The sequence below is a fragment of the Ovis canadensis genome, chromosome 12 (genome assembly GCF_042477335.2).
Source record: "Ovis canadensis isolate MfBH-ARS-UI-01 breed Bighorn chromosome 12, ARS-UI_OviCan_v2, whole genome shotgun sequence".
Classification (NCBI taxonomy): domain Eukaryota; kingdom Metazoa; phylum Chordata; class Mammalia; order Artiodactyla; family Bovidae; genus Ovis; species Ovis canadensis.
In genome coordinates this window covers 74,992,043-75,019,741 of record NC_091256.1, presented here as the reverse complement: position 1 = coordinate 75,019,741, position 27,699 = coordinate 74,992,043, and the positions used below count along the sequence as shown (strand labels likewise).

Here is a 27,699-nt window from a genome sequence, read left to right as displayed (position 1 = left end):
CATCCAGCCATCTCATCCTCTGTCGTCCCGTTCTCCTCCTGCCCCCAATCCCTCCCAGCATCAGGGTCTTTTCCAATGAGTCAACTCTTCGCATGAGGTGGCCAAAGTACTGGAGTTTCAGCTTTAGCATCAAGTAAAAGCCAAGTCAAATTACAATTTTTCAGAGTCTTTATCCTTCATTTTAATACCGAGTACAAGCACAAGGGATCAGTTTACCATTTTAGGGCTCAGACAATTCAAATACATTAGCCACTAATGTATTTGAATGCCACTAATGTATTTCAAAATGCCAGATTACTTGCATACTGAGACTGGGGTGATCTGAGCCATATTGGGTATAATACGTACTTCTGTAAAAGGAAGCAGGAAATCTAGATGCACTGGAAAGTAAATTCACTAGAAGGGAAATCTAGACCCACTAGATGCCTCTCTATCTACTGGGAAGCCGCAGTACCCAGTGGGTCATCTATTAAGCAGCTATAGTCCCTATAGGACATAACCATATTTTAAGAACAAGTATCTACAGTCACTGAAAATCTTTACTATACTTGCATTAACATGATTTTTTTCAAATTATTGATTCTGCCCCAAGTACAGATAGTATTTTGACTATTAAATAAAAATAAAATTTTATTTGATTTCAGATACAGCAGGAACTTGTTTAAAAAAATTTTTAACATATCTATTTTTTTCTCCTCCCTGCCTTTCCATTAGTTCTTTTATAGTGTTACGCTTGAAAATTTTTTAGGAACTTGAATCACTAGCATCAAGAATTAGAGAGTTAAGTAATTTTAAAAGCTCTCATTCCCTTCTTCATCAGCTATTTTCTCTTCTTTCAAGCCTGCCTAGATTATCTCACAAGCAGCCCAGCTTACAGCACCTAAATGGTCTGCTGCCTGGAGTCTATGAGGCAGAACCACCCCCATGTCTACACTGTCCTAAGCCACCACTAAAGAAGATGCTGTGGCTCCCTCATCACCAGCTGAGAAGAGAAGACAGCTGTCATCTTCTCTTCCCTACCCCCAGCACCTGACAACACTGTAGTACGGCCCCCACTCCAGGAGCTTCTCTCTCTGAGGGGTCATGGTGCTGAAGGGACTTCCAAGGGAAGCAAACCGACTTAGCTCCTCATCGAAGCCTTGTTAGCTGTATTCAGTTCATCTTCCAGTGAGAAGCTGGCAATCATATTACACTCGTTTTTCTTATAACGTTCCCTGATAGACTCAAAATATGACATCATTAAGCAGATTACTGTTCACACACGTGTGTATCTACTTAGATGCCACATCTTAGGAGAAATCACTTTTTATCAGCCTTTATCATGTAGCTTCTAACACTGGATGTTACAGTTCAGTAAAAGATGTAGAGAAGTTCAAGGGCTTAGGAACACTCGAGGAGGAGGCTATCAAACTCACCTAAAAATCAGGAATTTGCTGAAAAAAGAAAAGATGAAAATGTGCTGTATGCAGCTAATGGAAACAGTCCTAAGTCAAGACATTGGTCCCTTTTCAAGGTTTCTGCCAATAATTCCTGCAAGTTCAGAGTGTCTTCCTTCTTAGTCCCTTTATTTCCAAGAAGGTATGATAAGGAATATTTATAAGGACAGAAGAAAGTTATAGCTGCTTTAAAAGTGTCTTATTTTTTAAGTCCTTGGCAAATCATGATTATACAGTTTCATGATTTTTCTCCTAAGATTCCTTTCTCTATCTCTTCAGAATAAACCAAGACATTTATGAAGGAATAAACAATGTATAATCTTTTTTCATTTTCTCTCTTCCTAAGAGTACTAGGATCTACTCTTCCTCTCAAAGCCTCTCGCCTCTGCACAAGGGAAGTACGAAAATTCTCTTATTTCACTCTCTAGAGAGATAAAGAAAAAATAATTCTGATAAACAATCTTTTGATGGTAGTCTTAGTCTACTTCTCATCACACCTGACTAACGTGGATCAGCAACCTTGGCTGTCTGAAGAAATAAGAACTGGAAGGAAGAAGAATATTTTAAAGAGCAACAAAGAAAAGACTAGAAAAACCATGTTTTAGTATAGGCTACACATCCACCCAGTCCATTCTAAAGGAGATCAGCCCTGGGATTTCTTTGGAAGGAATGATGCTAAAGCTGAAACTCCAGTACTTTGGCCACCTCATGCGAAGAGTTGACTCACTGGAAAAGACCCTGATGCTGGGAGGGATTGGGGGCAGGAGGAGAACGGGACGACAGAGGATGAGATGGCTGGATGGCATCACTGACTCGATGGACGTGAGTTTGAATGAACTCCGGGAGTTGGTGATGGACAGGGAGGCCTGGCGTGCTGCAGTTCATGGGCTTGCAAAGAGTCAGGCACGACTGAACAACTGAACTGAGCAACTGAACTGGCCCAGTATTTAGAACTTAGGAAAAGGCCAGACCTTGAGCATGCTGCTCCCATTCTGTTTAGTATGCTCCTCAAGGAAATAGAAAACCTGTAAGTTTATGTTTATGGCCAATTCCACGTTATCTATGATTCTCCTCTGATGTGCCTGCAGGTTATATATATATATGTGTATATTTATATATATATATGTATATTTATATATATATATATCTACATGCTGAAATTATGGAAGAAGCACTGCCTTGCAGGCTCTTCCTCTCAAGGAAGAATCAAAGGAAGTCACCCACTCCCCCCGCCCTCCAAAGTCCTCGAGACAGCTCAGCAGACGGAAGCCGGGGCACTCACGCTGGCACTCGCTGGCACTCTCGGCGGTCGCCCTCCTCCATGGCCGGTCATTGAAGAAAGGAAGGCACTTTTCACAGTCTACACCGTAAGTATTATGTTTGCAGTTACACACCAGCTTGTCAAACTCGTTCTTCACACACTCGCTTGCGTGTCCGTTACACTTACACCTGGGGAGAGAAGAGACACTCAAAAGAAGAAACAGCTAGAAAGAGCTGACTGGACACAGAGAAAGGATGTTCACGGAGAATGAACAGCAACCTCCGAATGTTTCTGAGTTTACCAAGCACAACTGTAAACTGAGGAGCTGAGCAAGATTAAGTAATGGCTGTGTTTTTAGTTATGAAGAAAAATCCTGACCAAAAAAGGTAGCTTTATTTAACTGGGGCTGGAGCATTAACTGGGCATAAAAAGAAAGTCCTCGACAATTTCTGAGGACATATGTAGGACCCTTTCCTGCAATGAAATGTGTGTGTTTCAAGAAGAAGCCAAGTGTAGTGGTTAAGAAAAACACGGGTGTATACATACGGCAGATTCACTTTGTGTGCAGTGAAACTAACCTAACACTGTGAAGCAATTATACTGCAATTGAAAAAAAAAAAAAAAGAACGTGGACTCGGAGGCCAGGCTGCCTGTGACTTACAGGTGTAACTTAACCAGTGCCTTATCTGTAACAGAAGAATGAGAATAATGCCTATTTCATACAGTTACTGAGAACAAGAGGTTGCTCTTTTTATGTGCCCAGGATTATACGGGCATATACAACTCAGTAAACGTCAGCAGTTATCTGTCATCACGATTTTAAAGCATTCTGATCTGAAGACAGAAGAGCCAGCCACGACACCACCATATGGCTCTCTGGTAGACACTCCCTCGGGTTGTTGGGGTAAGAATCCTTGATGGATCCCTAAGACGAAGGCCCTAGAACAATAAGGACTTGTGGAAATCCCCATGAGTATCTGCTGTCCTGCCGTGTCCCTCGCTCGCTCTTTAAAGACAGCGGTCCGTTCAGGCACCACTTAATAATACACTCAAACACTTCTGAAATATCTACAGCGCACTAGGAGGAATCCCAAATTATATCCCCAGCTTGCCTCTTTCTTCCAAGCTTCTGTCCCTGACTGCTACACAAATGTAATGTCCTCCACGACTTAAAGCTTTACATTTTATACCTGAATTTACTTACCATCTCGCCAGATGAGCTCTTCTCCATTTATATTGTTGTAAATTGCTATTACCATTCTCCTGCTCACTAAACCTTCAAATCTTCTCTGACTACAATCCTGATAATTCTTTCTTCACAAAATGCACCTAAATGTTCCTTTCCGCCCTGCTGTCACCACCCCAGTGCCAGGCATTTGTCACCTAACACCGAGATGATCGTTAATAGGAATATAAAATTCTCTCAGTCATATTCTACTTTCACTCTGCCTGCAGCTCATCTTCTGATATCAGAGCCCTACTCCAGAAGAGTATATGACTGCTCACCGCTTATAGCTTCCATCAGCTTCCCTTCAGCATCAATCCCATACCAGGAACATAGCATACAAAAATCATGTTTCTGCTCTGGAGACTTCACAGAATAATACAAGCAGAAGTCAGTCCAAGATTCTTGGCCCACTGTCTGAGGTCTCTGGCTATCAAACTCTCTCTGGTTTACAACTCTACAAATTCATGTAAGATGTTCCTTCCATCAAGGAGATTTAGATTCTTTAAACTCTAAACTTTTGCTCACGACGTGTCCATCCTCCTGCACCCAACCCAGACATCCTCTCTCCTTATCTAAACCCTACCTATTCTTTGAGGCCCAGCTTAGGTTCGATTTGCTTCTCTAGCCTGACTGTCCTGTAAGCATTCTCTGACATATGATATCTCCTTATCTAAAGCACATGACTATACTAGTATTTAACTTTTCACGTGTTCACATAGCGCCTGCCTCATTCATCTGCAGGATCCTAGAAGGTCAGGTCCTTCTCAGAAGGTGAGTATCAGTCCCACACTTTCTCAGTAGCTTTACAGTGCCTGTCTTAGGGCTTTGCACTTAAATGCTCAATAAGAATTCACTAATGTATTGATTGATTGGTCCCATTGCTTCATGGGAAATAGATAGGGAAACAGTGGAAACAGTGTCAGACTTTATTTTGGGGGGCCCCAAAATAACTGCAGATGGTGACTGCAGCCATGAAATTAAAAGACTCTTACTCCTTGGAAAGAAAGTTATGACCAACCTAGATAGCATATTGAAAAGCAGAGACATTACTTTGCCAACAAAGGTCTGTCTAGTCAAGGCTATGGTTTTTCCAGTGGTCATGTATGGATTCAAGAGCTGGACTGTGAAGAAGGCTGAGTGCCAAAGAATTAATGCTTTGAACTGTGGTGTTGGAGAAGACTCTTGAGAGTCCCTTGGACTGCAAGGAAATCCAACCAGTCCATTCTGAAGGAGATCAACCCTGGGATTTCTTTGGAAGGAATGATGCTAAAGCTGAAACTCCAGTACTTTGGCCACCTCATGCAAAGAGTTGAATCATTGGAAAAGACTCTGATGCTGGGAGGGATTGGGGGCAGGAGGAGAAGGGGACAACAGAGGATGAGATGGCTGGATGGCATCACTGACTCGATCCACATGAGTCTGGGTGAACTCTGGGAGTTGGTGATGGACAGGGAGGCCTGGTGTGCTGTGATTCATGGGGTCGCAAAGAGCTGGAAAGGACTGAGCGACTGAACTGAATGTGTTGATTGGACAAGGTTTTAGAAAACCTAGTTACTTTGTTTCCAGGATAATGAGGTCTAACAACATTACTAATGCTGTTGTAAATAAGTGGCTACATTCACTCCTACACCAAAGCTTTTATGGCTTTCAAGGTTATTTAATGGCTTACTTACCTACCACCCACTGCAAAATCAGAGATTGCATAATAATAGGATTTGAGAACTTTGGGGTCATTAAACACTTCATCTCCAAAAGTGTTCAGGCGATTGAGAGTTACTCTGATGTCAGTGGCAGTTACCCATTCCTGTCAGAAAATAAAAACATAGAAAAGATGGTAAAGGCACTGAATATAAGAGACATGTATGTGACAGAATCTTCTGAACAGTTAATGTGTCATTTAACTTATGTCTTCTTCTGGCATTAACTCTATTATACTACTCAAAGACTTCCTTTAATATCCTTTTATTTTTCTCCTTGACTTTTCCCTTCTTGGATCTAAGTTGTTACTTCACCACTCAGAATCCCCCAAGGCAGAAACAATATTAGTTTCTTCACAAGGCTGTAGAAAGGCTTAAATGAAATATGCTTTTCAATACTCAGCATATATTAGGTACTCAATACACACGTCCTGTCTCTCCACTCTATATCTACACCCCAAAGCCAGCCTAGAGAAAGCCAACAGAGTTCACAAAGTGCCACAGCCGCATTCAATATGCTGGTCATTGCCTCCTCCTGCCCATCTTGTTCCATCTCCCTTTCCCTTCTACCCCAACCACTCCTGACAGATCTGGGAGACACATCCCAAGGCAATCGATCATTCCACTGGCCTGAACCAATCAGACGTACTCTTTGGTCCTGACCCTTCTCAAATGTCGCTTCTTGTGAGGCCTTCCCTGGCCATGCTATCTAAAATTGCCTCCACCACCACTACTTCCAACTTCCTATTTCCCATCACAATTTTATTAAAATTGTCTGTTTCCATCACCACCACCTGCCCACCCCACCACTGCCACATCAGATTATAAGCTCCACAGGGCAGGAATTTTTTTGTTTTTGTTCACTGCATTTCACTGCTGGTTAGCATATACTTGGTGCTCAGATTAACATTCACCAAGGAGAAGACCCTTGAGAGTCCTTTAGACAGCAAGGAGATCAAACCAGTCAATCCTAACGGAAACCAACCCTGAATATTCACTGGAATGACTGATGCTAAAGCTGAAGCTCCAATCCTCTGGCCACTTGATGCGAAGAACTAACTCACTGGAAAAGACCCTGATGCTTGCAAACATTGAGGGCAGGAGGAGAAGGGGACGGCAAGGGATGAGATGGTTGGATGGCATCACTGACTCAATGGACATGAGTGTGAACAAACTCAAGGAGATTGTGAAGGACAGGGAAGCCTGGCATGCTGCAGTTCATGGGAAGGCAAAGAGTTGGACACAACCTAGCCACTGAACAATAAGCAAATGGGCAGACTGGCAGAAACTACAACTGATCAAGATGGCAGGTCTATCATAATGGCAGAGGACAAGAAGGAAGGTTATACAGTTTCCCCTAGGTTTTATGAGATCTGAGTGCTTATAATAAATGCCCTTTCATTGAGCTAATTTTAGTCAGATGTTTACATCTGGAGTAATTGTAACAATGATCCCGAGGAACCATGTCTGCCAGTGTCGAAGCCCTGTGTACTCCCTTTTCACGCTGACTCTAGGTAGGCAAAAGGCTTGCTTTGGCCAAAGAAACAGCAGTGAACGTGGCACCGGCAGAAGACTGATATATATGCATGCCCTGGGACTTACCCTCTTGAATACTTTCACCATCACATGAAGAAGCCTAGTCTAGCCTCCTTGAGGAGGTAACATGACAGGGAGAAGATAAACCCAGCTCCCATCCCAGCTGACTGGCCAGGGAGTGACCTCAGGCCAACACAGAATCATGGGAAACAAGAAATCAAGGCTGTTTAAAACCATGAAGTTTTAGAGTGGTGTATTACATATAATGACCCAAAGATGCCACGCCCACTTTTAGTTCTCTCCTGGGACTGCATCTCAGCATCACCAACGGAGACGTAACAAGCCAAGTGCAGAGCTGAAGGCATCTGTTTTCAGAAGGCTTCACGTGAGACAGGGAGGCACACCCCTGATTAAGAATCACTGCTTACACCATGCCAAACACCTGGCAGATACAACACAGAGAGCTCATCAAGGCTAATCTCCGTGAAGCCTCCATGTATAATTAGAAAGGAGAAGAGATGGTGATTTCACCATATCCAAACTTGGAACTCCAATAACAACTCCCACTCACGGTCACAATGTCAGGAATCTTCTAGTCGTCTGTGGTGTAAATAGCTGAACAGATCTCTGTGTTTAGCGCTTGTATCTTTGACAGCCTTCAACTTTATCACGGCTTTTTTTGAATAAAAGCTTCTCAAGAGCTGAATCTCAGACTTTTTCCTTCACAATGGGCATCTTAAAGAAAACAGACTCTAGAACTAGACTTTCTAGGTTTTTAATCCCAGTTTAGTGGCTAGAAACAGTGTAATCTGGGGCAAGTGATTTTATCTTTTCTGGGCCTCTGATTCCTCATCTGTAAAATGGAGATAATAAAAGTGTCTACCTTATAGAGTTATTAGGAGAGTTAAATGTGTTAATATATTTAATGTATCTAAAGGGCTTAGAACAACACTTGGCACACTATAGTAAGTGCTATAATAAATGCTAATCATTATTATAAATCACTACATGCTCAGCAATATTCAACATTGAAACCAGGAAGGTTTCTGAGAGATCACACAGCTTTTACAGGGAGGCGCAAGGAGCAATGAGGGTAGGAGCCATCTGCCTCTGTCCTCACTGTCAGATCGGCTACCGGTCAGATCAGTTACTCTTCCTTGGTAGCTGTATATCAGAGTCAGAACTCTTACATCCAGAGACACACATAACTGATGCTTCTGCATAATGATACTAACTGACCAAATCTATTGCGAATGCCCACTGCCTTTTGTCACATTTAGTCTTACGAGTTTCTGAGGCGTGAAGAGTAAGAAACATCAGAACTCCTATAGCTAGGGAACTGATTTAAGACAAGCTGACAAGGCATACAGTCAGCAATGGGGCGAGAGAACCACAGTCACATTACCTCACTGCTTTTTTCTACTGAATACATGGTTCCTCTCTAGGACAGTAAAATATAATTACTTGTGTACAAAGAATCAAAGCCAGGAAACATACGCCAGTTGATCAACTTAAGACTTGTGGACACAGCAGGGGAAAAAGAGGGTGGGAGGAACGGAGAGAGTAGCACTAACGTACATACACCACCATGCCTAACACAGCTAGCTCGTGGGAAGCTGCTGTGCAACACAGGGGGCTCAGCTCAGTGCTCCGTGATGACCCAGAGCGGTGGGAAAGGAGGGATGAGAGGGAGGCTCAAGAGGGAGAGGACATATGTATACTTATAGCTGATTTGCATTGTACAGCAGAAACCCACACCACATTGTAAAGCAATTATCCTCCAATTAAAAATTTTAAAAAGTTTTGTAGATCATTTCTCCCGTAGGTAATCTGTTTCTTCATCTACTAGAGTCAGTTATTCTTCCTGCCATTTATTTTGAATACATCTTCCTGCCATTGAAAGAAATTTTCTGAAAGGCCTTTGCAAACATACTCACTGCTCACCAGAACCCTCAGAGTTTACCAAAATCAAGATGTACAATGGAAGGGAGGAACTGGACTCAGACAGAATATAGTCTTGTCTTTTTCCACTGTCCAAAGCCACACAGCCAAATTAGACAAAGAGTCCTTGAACATAAAAAATTCCAAAGAGAGAGAATGATGAGGTTACAAAGGCATAACACCCAGAAAAACAGGGGCATTCCCTACTTAGAAGTCACAATAGCTCTTCATAAAATATATGTAGCACTTGCAAACCCACATCCAGTCACAGCAAATTAATATGGGCTGCCCCCATTTAGATGTTAGCTTCAGCCACGTGATGGAAGCATCTGTGATTGGTGTCAATGTGCTGAGGGTGGCAGGACACTCATCCGCTTCTCCAAAATCAACAGCCAGAATATAAGAAAAGGTCACAGACATCTAAGCAATACAGAAAGATTCCAAATTGTAGTGCATGAGGAACAGGCACACAGAATTTATGAAAAAAAAAAACACTCTCTGAATCGATTTCCACCGAGGGACAAGCTTCTATCACCATCCTTAAGCACTACACCAGGGTAGCTAAATTCACATCTCAACATAAAAACCAGTGCCTTTAGGTGATGAAGAGTTTTCATAATGATTGGCAACAGTGCCAGACAACCAAAATTTCCTTATAAAATAATAAAGGGGGCTTCCCTGGTGGCTCAGTGATAAAAGAATCTACCTGCCAATGCAGGAGACATGGGGCTGGATTCCTCATCCTGGAAGAAACTAAGAAACACATGCCAGGAAGCAACTAAGCCCGTGCACCACAAGTACTGAGCCTGTGCTCCAGGGCCCAGGAACCGCAGCTGCTGAGCCCATGTGCTGCAACTACTGAAGCCCGCGCCCCAGAGCCCATGCCCAGGAGCAAGAGAGGGCACTGCGGTGAGAAGCCTGCACGCCACAAGGGAGGGTAGCCCCCACTCATCACAACCAGAGAAGAGCCCACGCAGCAATGAAGGCCCAGCATAGCCAAGGAGAAATAAGAGGTTTTTAAAAAACAGCAAAGGAAGGTAGAGTTCTTAGACATCTTATTTCAGTTGTTCCCTCTTGCCAACATTAAAAGGTAAGTCTTTTTTTTTTGTATTTTGTCAAATCAAAGAGGTAAGACAAGATACAAAAAAAACACAAAAAACCCCCAGCAGATTCATTCAAATACCCTCCTTCAAAAGGAAGGTAGAGAAGCAAAATATTTCCACTGCAAGTACAGAGATGCAAGTTAAAACTGCTTAGCATTTAAAAGTATCTGTAAAGTTTACATCCCAGGATACATGTGCATGCAAACACAAGAACAAACATCAATGGGGCAGCAGGAACGAAACTACTTCCTTCACTTGTTAAGAGTACACAGGAGAGCAGAATAAAGTCCAGCTGTCTGTCCTGACCCTTACTCCAAAAGCGGGCCTGCGGGCCCCCACTATGATGATCTTCCCGCGCCCTGCATGTGGAACAACTCAGCGGCTACCAGGCCGAGCTCCGGGTGCCTACCTGCAGCACAGGGCTATTGTCGAAGTTGTAGGCACTGGGCCTTCCTTCCAGGGTTGAAAAGGCCACGTTGCCCCCGGTGAGAGGAGAAATGTCGCTGAACTCATCTGTGCACAAGGCCTGCTGCTCGTCGCCTCCCGTGCGGATGAAGCCCCTGTTTGCCTTCGAGTAGGTGTTCTCGCAGGAGCCGCTGTAGTACTGGTAAGGGGTCCAGGGCCCATCTTCCCGCGTGCGCTTGTAAATGGCGAAGCTCTCTGGGCGGCTGGTGTGGAACTTGAGGCGCACGTATGTGATGTCAAATGCTTTTCCTGTTGGGGCAAACACGTGGATGTTTGTAAGTCATGTGGATGAAGCGAAGAACCCTCCTCTATTCCCACTCTGCTCTGGAACTCAACAAAGAAAGAGGATACAAACCACCCTGTGCACACTAGACTAAGAGGGTTCCAGAACGCACGACATGTTGGCTGTGCTGGACAGGCCATTCTCAGCCTGGAAACTGCGTTTTTTCCCACAGACATGCATTATGGCTGGGCTCAGAAACTGGCTTGTAAAAGCCCATTTATGATGTATACTGTTGAAGTTTTGCTTCCCATGAAGTTTTACTTCCCATGACAGTATATATTACGTACTTATACTGTGAAATGAAAGTAAAATTAAGTGAAAAAGTGCATTTTATCCTCAATGCTGTTGCTTCTACAAAAGCTTAATTGAAAGGCAGAAAGGAAAATATTTGCTAGCTTTCTTCTGGGTACTTCCAAGATTTTCAAAAACTCATTCTTTATGCATTTTAATTTCTCTTCTTGATGCAAGAAGAGTATCATCAAGACTAATCTTTCTTTCTTTACCAGATTCTGGAAGAGAAATTTGAGAGATAAGGTCAGGAGTTGAGTAGGAATGAAGAAAAAAAAATTTCTCCAGTCACTGAACAGAGACAAAAACAGAGAGAGACAGAGAAGAGAAAGGCAGTTTAAAAAAGCTGTATTCAGAAGAGAATATATGGGACATGAGTGCTGAGCAGGGAACAGCAGCAAGGAGCAGGAGCCAACGGGCTGTCAGGCCTCTGGGAGCCTGGTCACTGGGTCTGGCAGCGCCAGAACATGGTCTGACGGCTGGGCCAGTGTGGGTGCTGGCCAGCAGGACTTCAGGTGGGCAAGAAAGATACTGTGCAGTATGGCAGAAACCACCACAATACTGTAATCAACCTCCAATTAAAATAATTGTAAAAAAAAGAAAAGATAATGTGTAACTGGTTTTAAACGCCATTCATTCACAAATGGGTCTTCCCATCAGGTTTTGTCAAGAAGGTTTTCTTGGGCACAGCTACCCGCTCAGACCCATGTTGTATATTTTGGGGGACAAGGTATGTCAGACACAAGGGGTCTCTTCTGTGTGAATCAACTTCCCAGGAAGAACCCTCCTCCAGGACCTGGAGTGGAGGGGTTCCTGCACTCCCACAAGTGTTGAGGAGAGACTTCTATCATTGTCTCACTTCCTCACACCCACTCACCCCCGGGGAGGAGTGATGCTCGTGTGTGGCCTGGAATCTCCTCAACTCTCTCCTCTCTGCAGCCGGGGCCCCCCTCCTCTCCCTCACTCCTCAGAGCACCCCTCCTCCGCTGGGTGGGGGAGGCCTGCTGGCACCCTGCTACTCCATCTAGGACTGAGTGGGTGAGTTCAACCTGGGTGGGGAAGTATGGGCTGCACATCCATTTTATCCAGGATAAAACTGATCAGATAAGCCAAATCTGACTCTATGGTCCAGATGTTAAACGAGGGGTTTAACTGTACCCATATACATGAAACGCATTCACACACATAAGATCTTGAACATAAAGATGTATGCATGAAGGGAAAAAACACAGGACTGGGCAATGCAAGACCAAAGTACAGATCCTGACTCCTCAATTACTAGCTGTGGGATCTCTAGTACTTTCTCCATCACTTTCTGCTCTGTAGAAATGAGGATAATACAGACATAGAGAACAGATTTGTGGTTGCAAAGGGGGAGGTGGGGGTTGGGGAGGGAAAGATTTGGAGTTTCGGATTAGTAAATGCAAACTATTTCGTATAGAATGGATAAATAACAAGGCTATATTCAATATCCTGTGAGAAACCATAATGGAAAAGAATACAAAAAAGAATATATGTATATAACTGAATCACCATGCTGTATAGCAGAAATTAACACAATATTATAAATCAACTATATATCAATAATTTTTTTCAAAAATAAAAAAAATGAGAGTGATGACCCCTGAGCCACATATCTCAAAGAGTTGTTGGAAGGTCAAACTAAGATTCTGCGTATCTGCATGTACTTGATTAGTTATAAAACTGTATACAGAGTATGTATAATATATATATATCCTGAATTTTATATATAATCATGAAATTGTATATATATATTCATATATATAACTGTATATATAGTCATGAAATTGGAGCTTAAAGACAACTGTCTCTTCAATCTAGTCTGAGATATAAGTGCTAAGGCTTTCAGGGTTTTGGTAGCATTACATTGGTTGAACACTAGGCCAGCTGGCTTGTTTCTCAGTACCATTATCAGAGGTGGCCCAGTGGTAGACTCTGCCTGCCAAGCATGAGACCTGGGTTTGATCCCTGGGTTGGGAAGGTCCTCGAGAGAGGGAAATGGCAACCCACTCCAGTATTCTTGCCATGGAAAATCCCACGGAGCCTGGTGGGCTAGAATCCATGGGGTCACAAAGAGATGGACATGATTTAGCAACTAAACAGCAGAAGCATACAAATAGAAAGCATTACTGTAATACAGTACAGAAGACAATTCCTGAACTAGGATCCTGGAGATGTTCACACACAAGAGCCTGATTGCACAAGGGCCTACCTGATACAGTTGCCAAAGAATATAACACAAACCTGGACCCTTTATCTAGGAAGCACTACAACACTTTGGACACAGGCCATGCAAATACAGCTTACAACACTCCTGTTAAAAGAATGCAAATTGAACCTGTATCTCTCTACTGTGTCAAAAATGTAAAGAAGCCACCTGTGAATGAGGGCGAGGTTATAATACAGTATCAATGGCATTCCAGAGACTATCTAAAACATTCTGGAATGGTAAAACAATTTAGTTCATGAGTACGTGGCTCGGGATGTTCAAAGGCTTACTAATCTTTGGACTACAGATTACCCTTGCTTTTCTATTCTGTCTACATTTCTGCCATTTCATTGTTCTTTAGCAACCCAATCTGCAAGAGGACAGATCAAAGGAGAGAAGGCGAAATGGATCTGGGTATCCAGTGTCCCAGACAAACATCTGCACCACAAAGCCACACGCTGAAAGAAACAGGAATATGCGGTCACTCAGCGTCGGCATGGAACATCAGAAAAGCAACTCTGCTAGCACTGAGCTCTGAAGGAGCCTAGCTTGCTGGCACTGGCCCTGTCTCCCCACGCCTCATTTTCAGAGGTGCTTTTTTCATTCTAACTTTTAGCTACGGCTGAAAGAGGTGGCAGTCTGTGGCTATCTGGAAAGGAGGCTCCCACATTCCACATGACGAGATGGACACATGTATGACCTTCGGTGTTGCGGCCAACCCAGCCATGGATGCCGACCACTGCAATTCCATGTGATGAATGCGATGACGGAGAAGGACATGAGGTTTGGGGAGCCTGCAGGAAAGTCACCTCACCCACATTTGTGAGGTCAAGAAACATTTTCGAGAGGAAGTGACATCTAAACCCAAGACCTGAGAAATGCAGAGGGATTTGCTAGGCCAATGGAGACCAGTTGTCCAGGCAGATGGAACAGGATGTATGAAGAACAGAGGACACAGAGGGGTGGAGTACAGCTAGGACTGGGGAGGGTGGCTGGAGACAAGGCAGCTAGCAAGCATGGCATGCTGGGCCTGAGGCCATGCTAAAGAGCAACTTCAATCCCACTGACAAGCCAACTGAGGGATTTATGTCAAGAAATGGATGATCACGTTTGATTTTTAGAAAGATCATTCTGGCCACTGTGTGGAGATTAGGTTAGAAGGGACAGGGCTAAAGGTGGGAAGAACTGTTAGAAAGATGCGGCAGTAGTCCTGGCTAACAGTGGCTGCACTCAGTCAGGGAGAGCTGGAACAGAGAGAAATGAATGGACTTGGGTGACATGCAGCTGTGTGCGTGCATGCTCAGTCTCTCAGACATGTAGTCAGCAGACCTCACTATCCATAATAATTTGGTAACTGATGGAGGGAAGAAGTCATTTCCAATTGCCTTGTCTACTTTTACCCTACTGACATTCAGTTTCATTGCTGAAGTTCCTTCTATGTGTTACGTAAAGCAGTAGGATTAAGAATAACATTCAGTTTCCTAGTTTAAAAACAACCAAATGGAGAGACATACCATACCATCCACTGCAACAGATAACAAAGGAGGTTAAGCAAAACTGGAGGCAGGAGAGGAGGGCACGATTGGGAGATGCGTTCTATCTTGGATACGCAAAATTTAAGGTGTCTATGGTCACCGAGACAAGGGAAAAAAAAACGTCTGGTAGGGAGTTGGATGTGAATGATCTGAAGGCCCAAGAGAGACATCTAAGATGGAGATACAGATTTGGGATTCAAGGACTTCCCTGGTGGTTCAGCAGTTAAGACTCCACACTTTCAATGCAGGGGTCGCGGGTTCAATGCCTGGTCAGGAAACTAAGATCCCACATGCCCCACAGTGTGGCCAAAATAAATTTTTTTTTAGTTTTTCAAAAGTTAAAAGAAGATCTAGGACTCACTAGCCTGCAGTTGGATAATGAAGACGTGCCATGGTTACGACCAAAGAGGGCAGGAGTGCTGAGTGAGAAGAGAGGTGACTTTTGGGGTCATGCTGAAGAACATCAACATTTAAAGCACAGCCAGAAAAAGAAGTGACAGAGGGGACTATGACAACCAGAGGGAGGAGGGCAAGTCAGAGAGTACAAATATCATGGACGCCAAGAGGGAAATAAATAATCAGTGGTGTTTAAATCTGCTGAGCGAGTCAAGTAAGATAAGGACTAAGAAGCATCCACTAGCTTCAAGCCACAAAGGGGTCACCGCAGGGAGGTGGGAGGGGGGTTCAGGATGGGGAACACAGGTACACCCGTGGCGGATTCATGTCAATGTACGGCCAAACCACTACAATATTGTAAAGTAATTAGCCTCCAATTAAAATAAATTAATTACTATATATATAAAAAAAAGAGGTCACCGCTGCGCTTAGTGAGGATAGTCCCACTGGCAGGGATCTTACTGAACGGGAACTGAGAACCCATGGCAGACAGGTGGTGGAAATGCAGACACAGTGAGGGCAGCCGACCTGGTCTGACATCTCGATCAAGTGGAGGAGAAAGAGAAGACCACACAGCTGGAGGGGTATGGGGCCAGGGAAGATGCCTCCCTTTAAGGTGACAGAAGATACAAGGAGACACTGCTGTCGTGCTCCAGTCAGCAGAAAGGGAAAGACTGTGGAAACGAGGCTGGGAAACGAGAATGTGATTCAGCGCTGTGAAAGGACTGGCTCCATATGGGAGGAAGCCTGCGCCTTGCCTTCTACCTGAGTGCAAAAGCAAGGGATTTAGTAGGCTTTAGTCCATGGGGTCTCGAAGACTCGGACACGACTGAGCGACTTCACTTTCACTTTTATGCATTGGAGAAGGAAATGGCAACCCACTCCAGTATTCTTGCCTGGAGAATCCCAGGGATGGGGGAGCCTGGTGGGCTGCTGTCTATGGGGTCGCACAGAGTCGGACACGACTGAAGCAACTTAGCAGCAGCAGCAGCAGCAGCAACAGCAGCAGCAGAGGATGGAAGTTGAAAGTGTTCAAACTGATGACTATTTTTTCTGTGCAGTGACAATCAAAGGTACCTGCTAAGGGGCTGAGGGCAAAGCCTGTGGAGAATGTTAGGTGGGGAATATCTGAAGAGAATGGAGACCCAAGACAGAAACTAGCAGAAAGCTAACAGGAGAGAAAGAAGCACACAGGACAGAGACAAGGCTGCCAGGTAAGGGCACGGCCAACTTCGAGGAGGTGGGATTTTCTCGAGAAGCACTTCATTCCCACTGTACATACAGGTGCAATGGATGGACAGTGCAGGAGGACTGATGTTACTTCAAGGATTTCCTTGGCAGTCCAGTGGCTAAGACTCCACACTACCGCTGCAGGTGGCACAGGTGTGACCCCTGGTCAGGGAACTAAGATCCTGCATGCCTCGAGGGGTGGCCCCCAAAATAAATCAGAAAGTAAATACAGAAAGTGGAGTGGAACAGTCACGGCTTGAACATTGTGTGTTATCTGGAACTACCTGTCATCATGAATAATCAAGAATTGAAAACTTAGGAGCCAGTTTTTATTTCATTAAACAACTACAGTTGAGACCTGCCACAGGCTTGTTCACACACTCTCTCTCTCATTATACTTCCCTGCTCCTTATCTGTCCATCCTACTCATTTCACAGTAGACAGAGAAAGACGGTCTCATTCATCTACCACTTAACAGAAAAAGAGGATGAGGTCTCCGTTTTTCCAGTCCAATGACAGCTACCATACTATCTTCATAACGTGGCGGCACACAAAAGTAGACAATATGACTTCAAAGTAAAGGAGCCAAGCAAAGCAATGAAGAAAATCAGTAAGATCTTGTCTGGAAAGTATTCCAGCCACTATACAGCTTAGAAGGTCTTCTCCCTTCACCTCGCCTTCACGCACATGAAGACTAACCCAGGATATACACACCCTCAAGAAAATATTTAGCTTCTGAATGTTCCGCTGCCTCCCACCCTCACCCCTTGCTGCCACATTCCTTCCATAAACAAAAAGACTCAAGTGCAGATGTTCAGACCCAAGCACACAAAGTTAACTAACACTTCCTGCTCTGAACCCGACAGTGCGTGCGGCCAAGGGATCGACAGACGAGGAAGGGACCACAGCCTGGACAACGAGAACCCAGCCTCTGTCCACACAGCGTCGAGCCGAGGAATTCTGCATCAGCCTCCTCCATGGTGAAGTATTTCTAATCTCTCTGAGTTGGGGAGAAACCGTTCCTGTCTCAGAACTGGAGTCGAGTACTGACTGCGGCGGAACATGAATGCTTCTCTGTTGTGTGCGGCTCAGAGAATTCCACGGGACGTTGTGCAATAGCGTCCCTTACAGAGAAGTAATGAACAACAATGGATGTACAGAGCTGCACGAACTTTCAACACGCCCTTGCATGGCCTGGACTAGAAGAGAACGAGCTCATTTTGAAGCATCGTATTAGGAGTCACTGACCCACTGCTGTTCTTATATGCTCTCTCCTTGATCTGAGATAAGACATGCACACGTGTTTAGCCATGTCCGACTCTCTGCAACTCTCTAGACTGTAGCCAGCCAGCTCCTCTTGTCCATGGAGTTTTCTAGGCAAAGTATACTGGAATGGGTTGCCATTTCCGATACCAGGGGATCATCCCGACCCAGGGATCGAACCCATGTCTCCTGCATCTCCTGCATTGGCAGGCAGATTCTTTACCACTAGGGCCACCCGGGAATACGAAACTTAAATGAGGTTGTAGCACAGAAAGTCGACTAGAGATGGGAGATGTTTAAGCTACTAGACGGGAGTCTCCAAACAGTTAACACAAACAGTAGTCGCAGAAAACAACTACTTGAAAACGTTTCCAATTTTGTTAGGATAACTGCTGGCTGAAATAGGAGTTCCCAGGACAACGTGTACAGCTGCATACCAGCTGTTATTGTTCCACCTCAGCAGACAGATTGTACAAATACGGCCTCGCCAATCAAGATGACCCAGGGCCAAGTTAATGCTGAATGTGGGATCCTCAAGTGGACACAGATGGGTGATCAGAAAGCATGGAGAGGAACCATCAAGCACAGACAGAATGTGTTGGGGGGTGATCTGGGTACACGGAGTCAATCCACCTGTTAGGGGACTCAGCCCTAATTGCCTGCTGAGGGGCGAGTTTCTGTGGCTCAATTCTCATCTTCAAAACAGATTGTCTTTAAAAGCTGATTATCCCACTCCTGTCCCTTAAATTTTAGTGCTCTTTTTGTATGTCCTCTCTCTTGTCAATCAGCTAAATGTCAACAGCGTAAGGGGACAATCCCATAGGAACTGCATCTGAATCAGCACAACTGACGAAGGGGGACAAGTTACCTTTACAGTTCCCTATGAAGCAGTCGTTCTTTCACTGAATTTATTAACACAAATGCAACAGCATCCACAACTGGAGAAAGCATCCCTTTCAAATGAATAAACAAAATGGTCAAATTTCCAGGTACACGCAGAAGGCACATTCCATCACATACGAGCCCCTGTCATGACAGAAAGACATGCTGAGATGATAGTGCTGGAACTCAGTTTCCATTCCAAGCTGCCATGGGAAACGCAACAAAGCAGGCGGGGAAAACAGACCAAGTGAAGATAACCATTTTAGAATTTTTTAAAAAGCTAATAAAATTCTCTACCACAGGCTATGTATTAAAAATAATGGTATGGCTATAACAATAAGGCTAAGGAGAAAACTCAAGTTTTAAAATGGATTGGTATGATTTGGGAGAAAATAAACCCATAATCTCTTGGGGAAACTAGATTTTTCCCTAAAGGACCAAATTTAAAGTTCAAGGCAAACAAGACAGGTGTACTCTCTCCCTATCACCTGCTAAACTTCTACTTAAAATGATTGCTGAATAAGACCATGGGCACTAACTTAGTATAGCAATCCTCAAAAACTAAAATCCTGCTTGTGTTCCCCAACGGTAATATCCAAAAATGCTACAGTCTTCAGCAAATTGAAGGGTCGAAATCGATTTGTGTTACACACTAAATAAATAAGAAATCATCATACAATTGTTACACGGACAGAGAGAATTCTTAACTGAACACTAGAACATCAAACACCTTTGGAAGGTAATTTCAAAATAGGTGCAAATTACTGTTAGAGGTCACAGATGTTTTCCTTTATTGAAACATCAGATAAGTGTATCTCAATTTGTATATCCTACCATTTTATTTGAATCTGTTACCTGAAGAGACAAGATTCGCAAGCAAAATTTCAAGCCAAGAACTGGGCATATGACTTATTAACCCAAACCTCATGCTCGCAGACTCAATACCAGCCCTAATTCAGGCTAGTAGGTCACAGGCATGCCTGAAATCCTTGAGCCAAGAGAAAGGAATGAAGCCAGCATTTACTCCCACTCGTCCAAGCTGAGGCAAAAAAATCCACTCTGCCGAACATCAGAGTTCTAAACTGCAAGGAACTGAGTGATGTGGAAGATTCAATGGAATCACACAAAGAAAGTGGTTAATTATAATAGCAAAGAAATAAGGAAATAAACAGGCAATGAAATATAAGTTCCATAAATAAAACCCATACTTTAAAACCAATATTTTTTAAGACATGAAAAAGATGTCTAATTGTTCAAGACATGATAAGGAAAAAAGCCATCAGTTTTATGGGTAGCTATCTCTTGTTCTGTGACATCTGTACACTATTGAGATCTGACTATTTTTAACTACCATCCCTAGCAGAAGACTGAAGAACTTTAAAACAGTAGAGAGAAAATCTGACTGGCAAAAATAAGAGATTCTAATATAGTCATAATTGTAAAGTCATAGACCAAGATGATTTCTAATAAACCCTCCCTACATACAAAAAAAATCACAAAACGTTAACCCACAGTGTACTTTTACTCATTTAATAACTATTTGCTAAGTGAATTTAAGTGACAGTCCATCATGACAAGCTATTTAGAAACCCAGTCCTTCATTTTGCTAGAATGCCTCTTACCCTCCAGTTTAAATCTTGAACTCAGCTCTCTATGCCTCCAGATCATAAACTATTTGTATCTGTCCTCAATGGAAGAAACAATTACAAATACCATAAAATATCTTAAGTACTAAAATTTTTTTCTCGGTTTTCACAATAGTGTAATTTCTTACCACAGTCACCTATTAGATCAGTTAATAGCCATAACCTGTGTTAATAACTGCAAGTCCAAACACTCCCATTCATTCCTCAAATATGTGCTGAGCATCTACTATGCCACTGTCCTAGGCACTATTCCAGGCACTGGGGCTACAGCAGAAAAGCAGACGCCAAGGTCCCGACTTAGTGGGGCTTACAAGGCAGTAGGGAGTGGGAGTGAGTAAGGGAGAAATAAAAAACAAAAAATAAAAACAAAAATCTTGTGTGTCAGATGGTAAATGACATGATAAAGAACGCACAAGGGACAGAAAGTATGGGAACGGAGTGGTATTTAACACAGTGTCAGAGATGGCCTCTCCGATGTAGATAAGACGACATTCTGGGAAAGCATAAAGTGAGGAGACATCTGGGGGAAGAACATGCCAGGAAGGACACCCCCGAGGCAGGTGCGCTGGCCGGTTCCAGGGAAGATGAAGAGACCAGTGTGGCTGTAAGAGTGAACTAGAAGGAAAGGACAGGGGATAAGGTCAGGGAAGCTGAGGGGAGGGAGAGACTGCCGAGCATGCCAGCCTTTAGGCCACTGTAAGACACTGGCTTCGCCTCTGAATGAGATGAAAACCCACTGGAGGATTCTGCACAAGGGAGTAATACGATCTCACTACCCGTTTAAAGGATCACTCTGGCTCCTCTATCGATAGGACTATGGAGGGGAGTACAGAGTGACAAGGCTAGTTGAGGGTTTTGCAATCTCCCAGGTTGGAGATAACAGCAGCGTAGCCCAGGGTGGTGGCAGCAAGCAGTGATCAGATTCTGACTGCATTCTGAGGGTAGACCAGATCAGTTACTGATGGACTGGACACGGGGTGTAAGCTGTGGCAGCTATGAAGATCAAGCTGTCATTTACTGAGACAGCAAAGAACAGGGTAAGAACAAGTGTAGGGATGGAGTTCAGTTCTGCATATTTTAAGTTTGAAATGCTAATGAAACATCTGAGTAAAGATTTCAAGTCAGCCACTAAGATATACAAGTCTGGATTTCAAGGAGAGGTGCAAGCTAGAGAGAGAAATCTGAAAGTCATGAGTCAGACAGTCCTGAGAGCGACGGCATTAGATGAAAACACCTACAGAATGACTTGCTAGGTACAGAACCGGGTCTTGGGACATACTAACTTTCAGTGATGGGGGAGGTAGGGAGGATTCAACACAGGAGACTCAAGAGGGACAGTCACTGAAGCAGAAAGAGAATCAACAGAGCAGAATTCCAGAAGCCAAGTTTTAAAAAAAAAAAACAACTTTTCAAGAATAAAAGAATGATCGACTTGAGTCAAATGGTTCTGAAAAGGTGAGAAAGATGAAAACGGAGTGTTGGCCACTAGATTTCACTGATTGCTGCTGACCTTGACAGCAGATGGACTGGCAGAATGACAGGGATGAAAGCCAGAGAATGTGGAAGGGGTGGGGAGGACAGAGACTGGAGACATCTAATAAAGACATTTTTCCAAATAATTCTGCTAGGAAGAAATGGGGTGGTAAACAGAGGGGAGAAGGGAGGGTTCAGGGAGAAATCACTTTCTTGTCCAGGAAGACAGTACATGCTATGGTGATGGGATTGATCCAGTGCAGCAGCTGAATTTCCACTGAACAGTGAGGATCATCTCTAGCGTCATGTAGATGGATTAGAGGGGGAAAAGAGACCTACTCTGGTGCACAGTGAAGTTCTTTGAGCCTTTCCAAAAATTTCTCTCAAGAAAGAAGAAATAACGGAATTAACAGGATCACTAAGTACCTAGATTAAAAAAGAGTTATCTGGTACAAACTATTATATATAGGACAGATAAACAACAAGGCCCTACTGTATAGCACAGGGAATTATATCCAATATCTTGTGATAAACCATAATGAAAAAGAATATTAAAAAGAAAGTATATACATGTATAACTGAATCACTATGATGTACAGCAGAAATTAATACAACATTATGAATCAACTATACCAGAATAAACTTTTTTAGAAACTTAATCTGGTACCCAAACAGTTCAAAGACCACAGGAGCTCTGGAAGGCCTTCCCCAGTAGAGCCAGCCCAAATGGAGATTTTCTTGCTACAGCGGTCTCATAACCTAACCCACAGTAAGGTACCAGACTAGCTGTTAGAATCAATAAGAAAATTTCTGAGAAAATGAAAACTGTTAAGCTTCATCCCCAGAAGTTCCATTTTCGTAGGTTTAGGGTGAATTCCCCAAATCTGCATTAAAAAAAAATACCCTAGGTGGTTTTTATGTACATTTGAAAAAATACTTACTATAAACACACCTCATCCTGGTTCTCACCCTTTAAAGCTTTAGGAAGGAAAGGTTCTGCCCCCTGTGCTACACTGTAGAATGAACTCTGGCACTCAGGAGTGGGGACTTCCACTTTCACATCATGTATTTTAAGGTGAAATTTACTGCAAGTGTTAACTGTACAGGCAGGAGCAGTGAACCAGAGTAATAGCGGTCTATCTTCTTGCAGACACAGACAGATGTTAAACTACACAGGGGCTGCTCACTCCATAGCCAAGAAGGCTTGAGGTGACTGGACCAGGTGAACCCAAGCTCTACAACATTCTTCTCCATGCCAGTGTCCTCTGTCATTCAACTTGTTTCCTCAAGGCCCTATTTCCCAGACAAGTAGAAATAAACATTCGATTTTAAGAAACCCTACCTACTGTTAGAGGTTTCACAGCGCTATTCCTCTTGTGGAGATGTGTTTGTGTGTTAGTCACTCAGTCATGTCTGACTCTTTGTGACCCCATGGGGTTTAGCCCACCAGGATCCTCCGTCCACAGGATTTTCCAGGCGAGAATATCGAAGTTGGGTTGCCATCCCTTCTTCAGGGGATCTTTCTGACCCAGGGATTGAACCCAGGTCTCCTGCATAGCAGGCAGACTCTTTACTGTCTGAGCCACCAGGGACCTGATTCTCTGTAATCAGGTCAAGACTCTCTGTAATCCAAATTCTCCGACCCCTCTAGTTTCCGTCCCTTCTTCCTCCTCCCGACAATTACTTAACAGTTTATAGAAGGACAGACCACCAACAGTTCTCAATGGCAAGAACAAATCTGGAAGCAAAGAGTTAACTTCTGCTTCAGTACACTCAAAAAGATAAGAAAACACTTTTTCTTCTTTGTCTAGAAGCCTAGACTTGTTTAATCCCAGTCTGTGTCGGGTAGTGCTGGCATTTTCAGGGAGAGTGTTACATTCTGTTGGGTAAAGACCAATGTAGAAATATTTACTTTTCAGAGAAGAAATTTCAGGTATTTATTTTTTAAAAATATATATATATATGCTTAAGAGTAAAGTACCAGACATTCACATTGCTATTAGAGAGAACAGGGGGGAGGGGTGGGATGGGGGGTGAAATTGACTGAAGAATTGTAACACTTTAAAAATCCAGACTTAATACTCTGGATTTTAAATTCTCCCCTATCATTCACATCTGATCTATAGCGTGTGTTTGCTATTTTGGAAATTCTTGGAGGTGACTGATCTCATCTCCCTCCAGAATCAAGCCTCAGGACACAACTTCAGTAGTTTCGAATCTAAGGCTGATCACACTGTAGTCCACAGACCCACTCTAGCCTATCACCTATTTTTGTCAATAAATGCCCACTCACTGCACTTTGTCAATGGCTACTTTCTGGCTATAAGGACAAAGCTGAGCAATTGTGAGAGACACTGCAGGCCTAAAATATTTACTATGTGGCCTTTATGGAAAACATCTGCCAATCCTGCTCTAAGAAATCAAAGAATACAAAAACAAAAAATTCTACTAAAATCTTGTCTACCTCTTTTCTGCCAAGACATACTATTTTAAAAAAACAACTGGCCCAAGGATGTCTGAATTTTTTTCTCTATGGTCTCGTAAAATATGGAAGGAGGAAGTCTATTCAGGCTTTTTTTTAAGATTAATAACAATTCAAATCCATTTGAAACCTAGATTTATTATTTCATAGGAAAATATTATTTCAAATGAATAGGCAAAAAAGATCAGCAATTAAAAGAAGAAGAGATGAAGAGTTAATGCATTTCAAAAATCAAATCTGTAATAATGTTAGCCCACAAAAACGAACCAGTCAAGCAGAAAGAGAAGAAAAACAGCACCGCTGGGAAAAGGAGCACCGTGTTTCCAGTGATGCCCCCTCTCAGATCCACCCCACGTGGAGACTTAATAAGCAAAAGCAGTGAAAGGAGGAAAACTGACAGGCAAACTCCACAGCAACCGCTGGGATGGCAGGAAAAAAATGATGCTGGAAACTGCAAATAAAGTGGAAAAGGCAAGTCAATCCCACGTAGATCTCTGCGAGCTCCTCCCTCCCTCCCTCCCTTGTCCTCCGGGTAGGAATTCAGTCCTTCACACAGGCCTCCTTGTACTTCTGCTCTTCTGAGCGGATGGACAATTTACATCATGAGAACGCTCTGCCAGCTGGCACTCTCTCCACAAGCGACTGATTGTGAGCAGATGCCTTCATAAGATAAGGGTAAACGAATGCGCCCCTTCTTCATTTTTCATTCACCGCCTCCCACCCCGACCCTCTGTGCAGAGGAATGGAAATGCATGGTCTACACACTGTCTTTTAGAGACCAAAGTCTGTGTTCTTCACATCCCTTCACTTCTCATGGGTGGTGCTTGGACTTGCTATTGCGTTTCTGATTACCCTGCGCCCCCCACCACATACCTAAGATGTATGCAATCTCGCAATCTCCCTCGATTATCTGTGAACAACCCTGAGCTCCCAGACACAAGCGCCTGCTTATTTTTTCTAATGATTTAAACACTGACTACTCTCGAGCATAGCCTCAATTTAGAACATCTGAGAATCTACCACAACAAGAATCAAAACTTCCAGCCAGAAGTCAATCAAAATTATTGGTGTAGTCACTGTTACAGATGATACAGTCACATTTAAATATTCTTTTTTCTAGTTAAATCATCTTCCTTTTAACATACATTATACTTTCAGAAGCTTCATTTTAAATTTCTCTTCAATAGGAAAGTAGCGAGAGTTGCAATATCCCTTTTCAGGGAGGAGAAACTTTCCGTGATCACTCCTGGAATTGTTTTATACATTATGTATACACCACATTCAGTGAGGGGAAAGACAAGATCATGTGACAAATTATTTACACAGAATGCTTCAGGTAGGTCGGTCAGATTCCCTGTACTTCAAAACCATGAGCCTTCTTTATCTGCTTTTCCTTCTATATTAAGAGCAAATATTTAGCAGTGGTATCAGAAGAAACGTTCTTCTATCCCATCCTTCACCGTATTTCAAACAGACAGCGCTGAGTCCTCATCCATGGGAGGATTCCCCATGCACCACAATGGGACCTGTTCTACCTTCTATTTACATTCTGGAGACCGGCCAAAGTCCTTCCCAGCTCTCTTTGATCTGCTGCCAGAGACTTGGTACCCAACACCCACCTAGAAGAAAATTCCCTCAGGAGATCCACAACTAAAGAAGAGGAGTCAGTAAGGAGCTGGAAAATATTCTACAAATCCACCCTACATCATATCACTACCCAATTTATGAATCTGTGCAAGGTACTTAATCCAGTGCAAACTTCTTAGGCATGTTATTGCAAGGCACCCATAGCCTGAAGACTTGGGCTTTATTTTACACTTTCGAACTATATCCTAAAACTCTCTAATGTAAGACTCCAGTCTTGCCATCTCTTTTATATACATACCAATGCTCACTTCAAAGCCATTCAAAGCCTTCACTCCTACCAAATCCTACCTTTCTTCCTAGGTTTAGTTCAAGTGGCACTGTCTCCAATGTGTCTTATCTTACTTATGGGACACACAGTTCTTACTATCCAAATCACATAATTGAGAACTTGGCTTTTCACCCCTTTGTGTAAGTTTCTTTCCCCCTACAAGAAGTTTTAACTCCTTTTAAAAATTATAGTTGATTTCCAAAAGATAGTAGTTTCACAGTATAACTTATTCAAAAGCAAGTAATCTACCTATACTTTTTGGATATCCTCTACAATAGTACTTTTCAAGTTTTTCTGACCAGGACACACAGTAAGAATAAAGGCATTTTATACTGCAACTCTCAACATACACACACAGACAGATACTGAAACTCAAGTTTGATTTTTAAAAAATGAAATACTACCTATCATGCAATCTGATATTCTCTTCCATCCCCTATTTATTTTAAAAAAATGCTAATCACAGCTCACAAAATTCATTTTATGACATTAGGAAGTTGTAACCTACTTGGAAAACACTATTCTATAATCTCTTGGTCACTGTCCTTGGCAAAAAAACAGGTGCTCAGTTAAGTATTTGTCTACTATAGGCTGACTCATCTCCTGTACATAACAGGTCAGAATTCCACAATGAAATGTTTTCTAGATACTGACGTAAAGTTTAAGATGATAAACTTTGAAGACCTTCCAATTACTTAAAAAACTGAACAATATTTTAAAAGCTTTTGTATATGGCAGCTTTTCACGATTTAAAAAAAAACACACAAAAACAAAAAAAAAAACCACCTTTTCCTAAAGCTAAAAGGCAAAATTCCATTCATCAACATGGCATCCCTAAGAAGACCAAAAGCCACCAACCCTTCTTGAACTGATCCCTCTCCAAAGTGGTTCTTTTTAGCAGCTCTGGTTCCAGAAGAACTCCTTTAGCCACAAGTCTGTGACAAGCCTTCAGGGCAGCAGCAAGGATTTCCTCTCTGCGGGGTAGATGGACTCATGCCCAGTGCGGGGGGTTAAACTATACTAAGAGAAGACATCTGGATATTTATTGGGAAACTCACTTCTCCTTGTCTCATGTTCAAGGTGCTTTTCTCATTGGGTTATCAGTACCTGGAATTATCTCATTTATTTTTTGTACATCTTCTTTATATGCCCCCCAGTAGACAGACAGACAGACAGACAGACAGACCCCTGAGAGTAAGCTTTTGAGGATAGGACTCTTGTCTTGTCCCCTGCTATCCCTTTACTTTGAGGGACGGACACACACACACACACACACACACACACACACACACACACACACCCTTCTTGTCTTCTCCCCTGCTATCCCTTTACTTTGAGGGATGTTTTTGTCATTGCCTTTTAAAGGGAGAGAAGTGTTTGACTCATAAAATAAGCAGCAAGCCAACAGG

The 27,699-nt window shown here is 43.0% G+C and overlaps 1 protein-coding gene across 1 annotated transcript in view; it reads right to left on the bottom strand.

The window, feature by feature from the left end:
• LAMC1 (laminin subunit gamma 1) overlaps positions 1-27,699 on the bottom strand; it is a 121,664-nt gene that overhangs the window by 36,142 nt on the left and 57,823 nt on the right. Inside the window, exons 2-4 of the mRNA XM_069544944.1 lie at positions 10,612-10,916; positions 5,599-5,729; positions 2,719-2,885 (exon numbers count right to left, since the gene is read on the bottom strand). Coding sequence (XP_069401045.1) covers positions 2,719-2,885; positions 5,599-5,729; positions 10,612-10,916 — 603 coding nt within the window. The remainder of the gene's footprint in view (positions 1-2,718; positions 2,886-5,598; positions 5,730-10,611; positions 10,917-27,699) is intronic.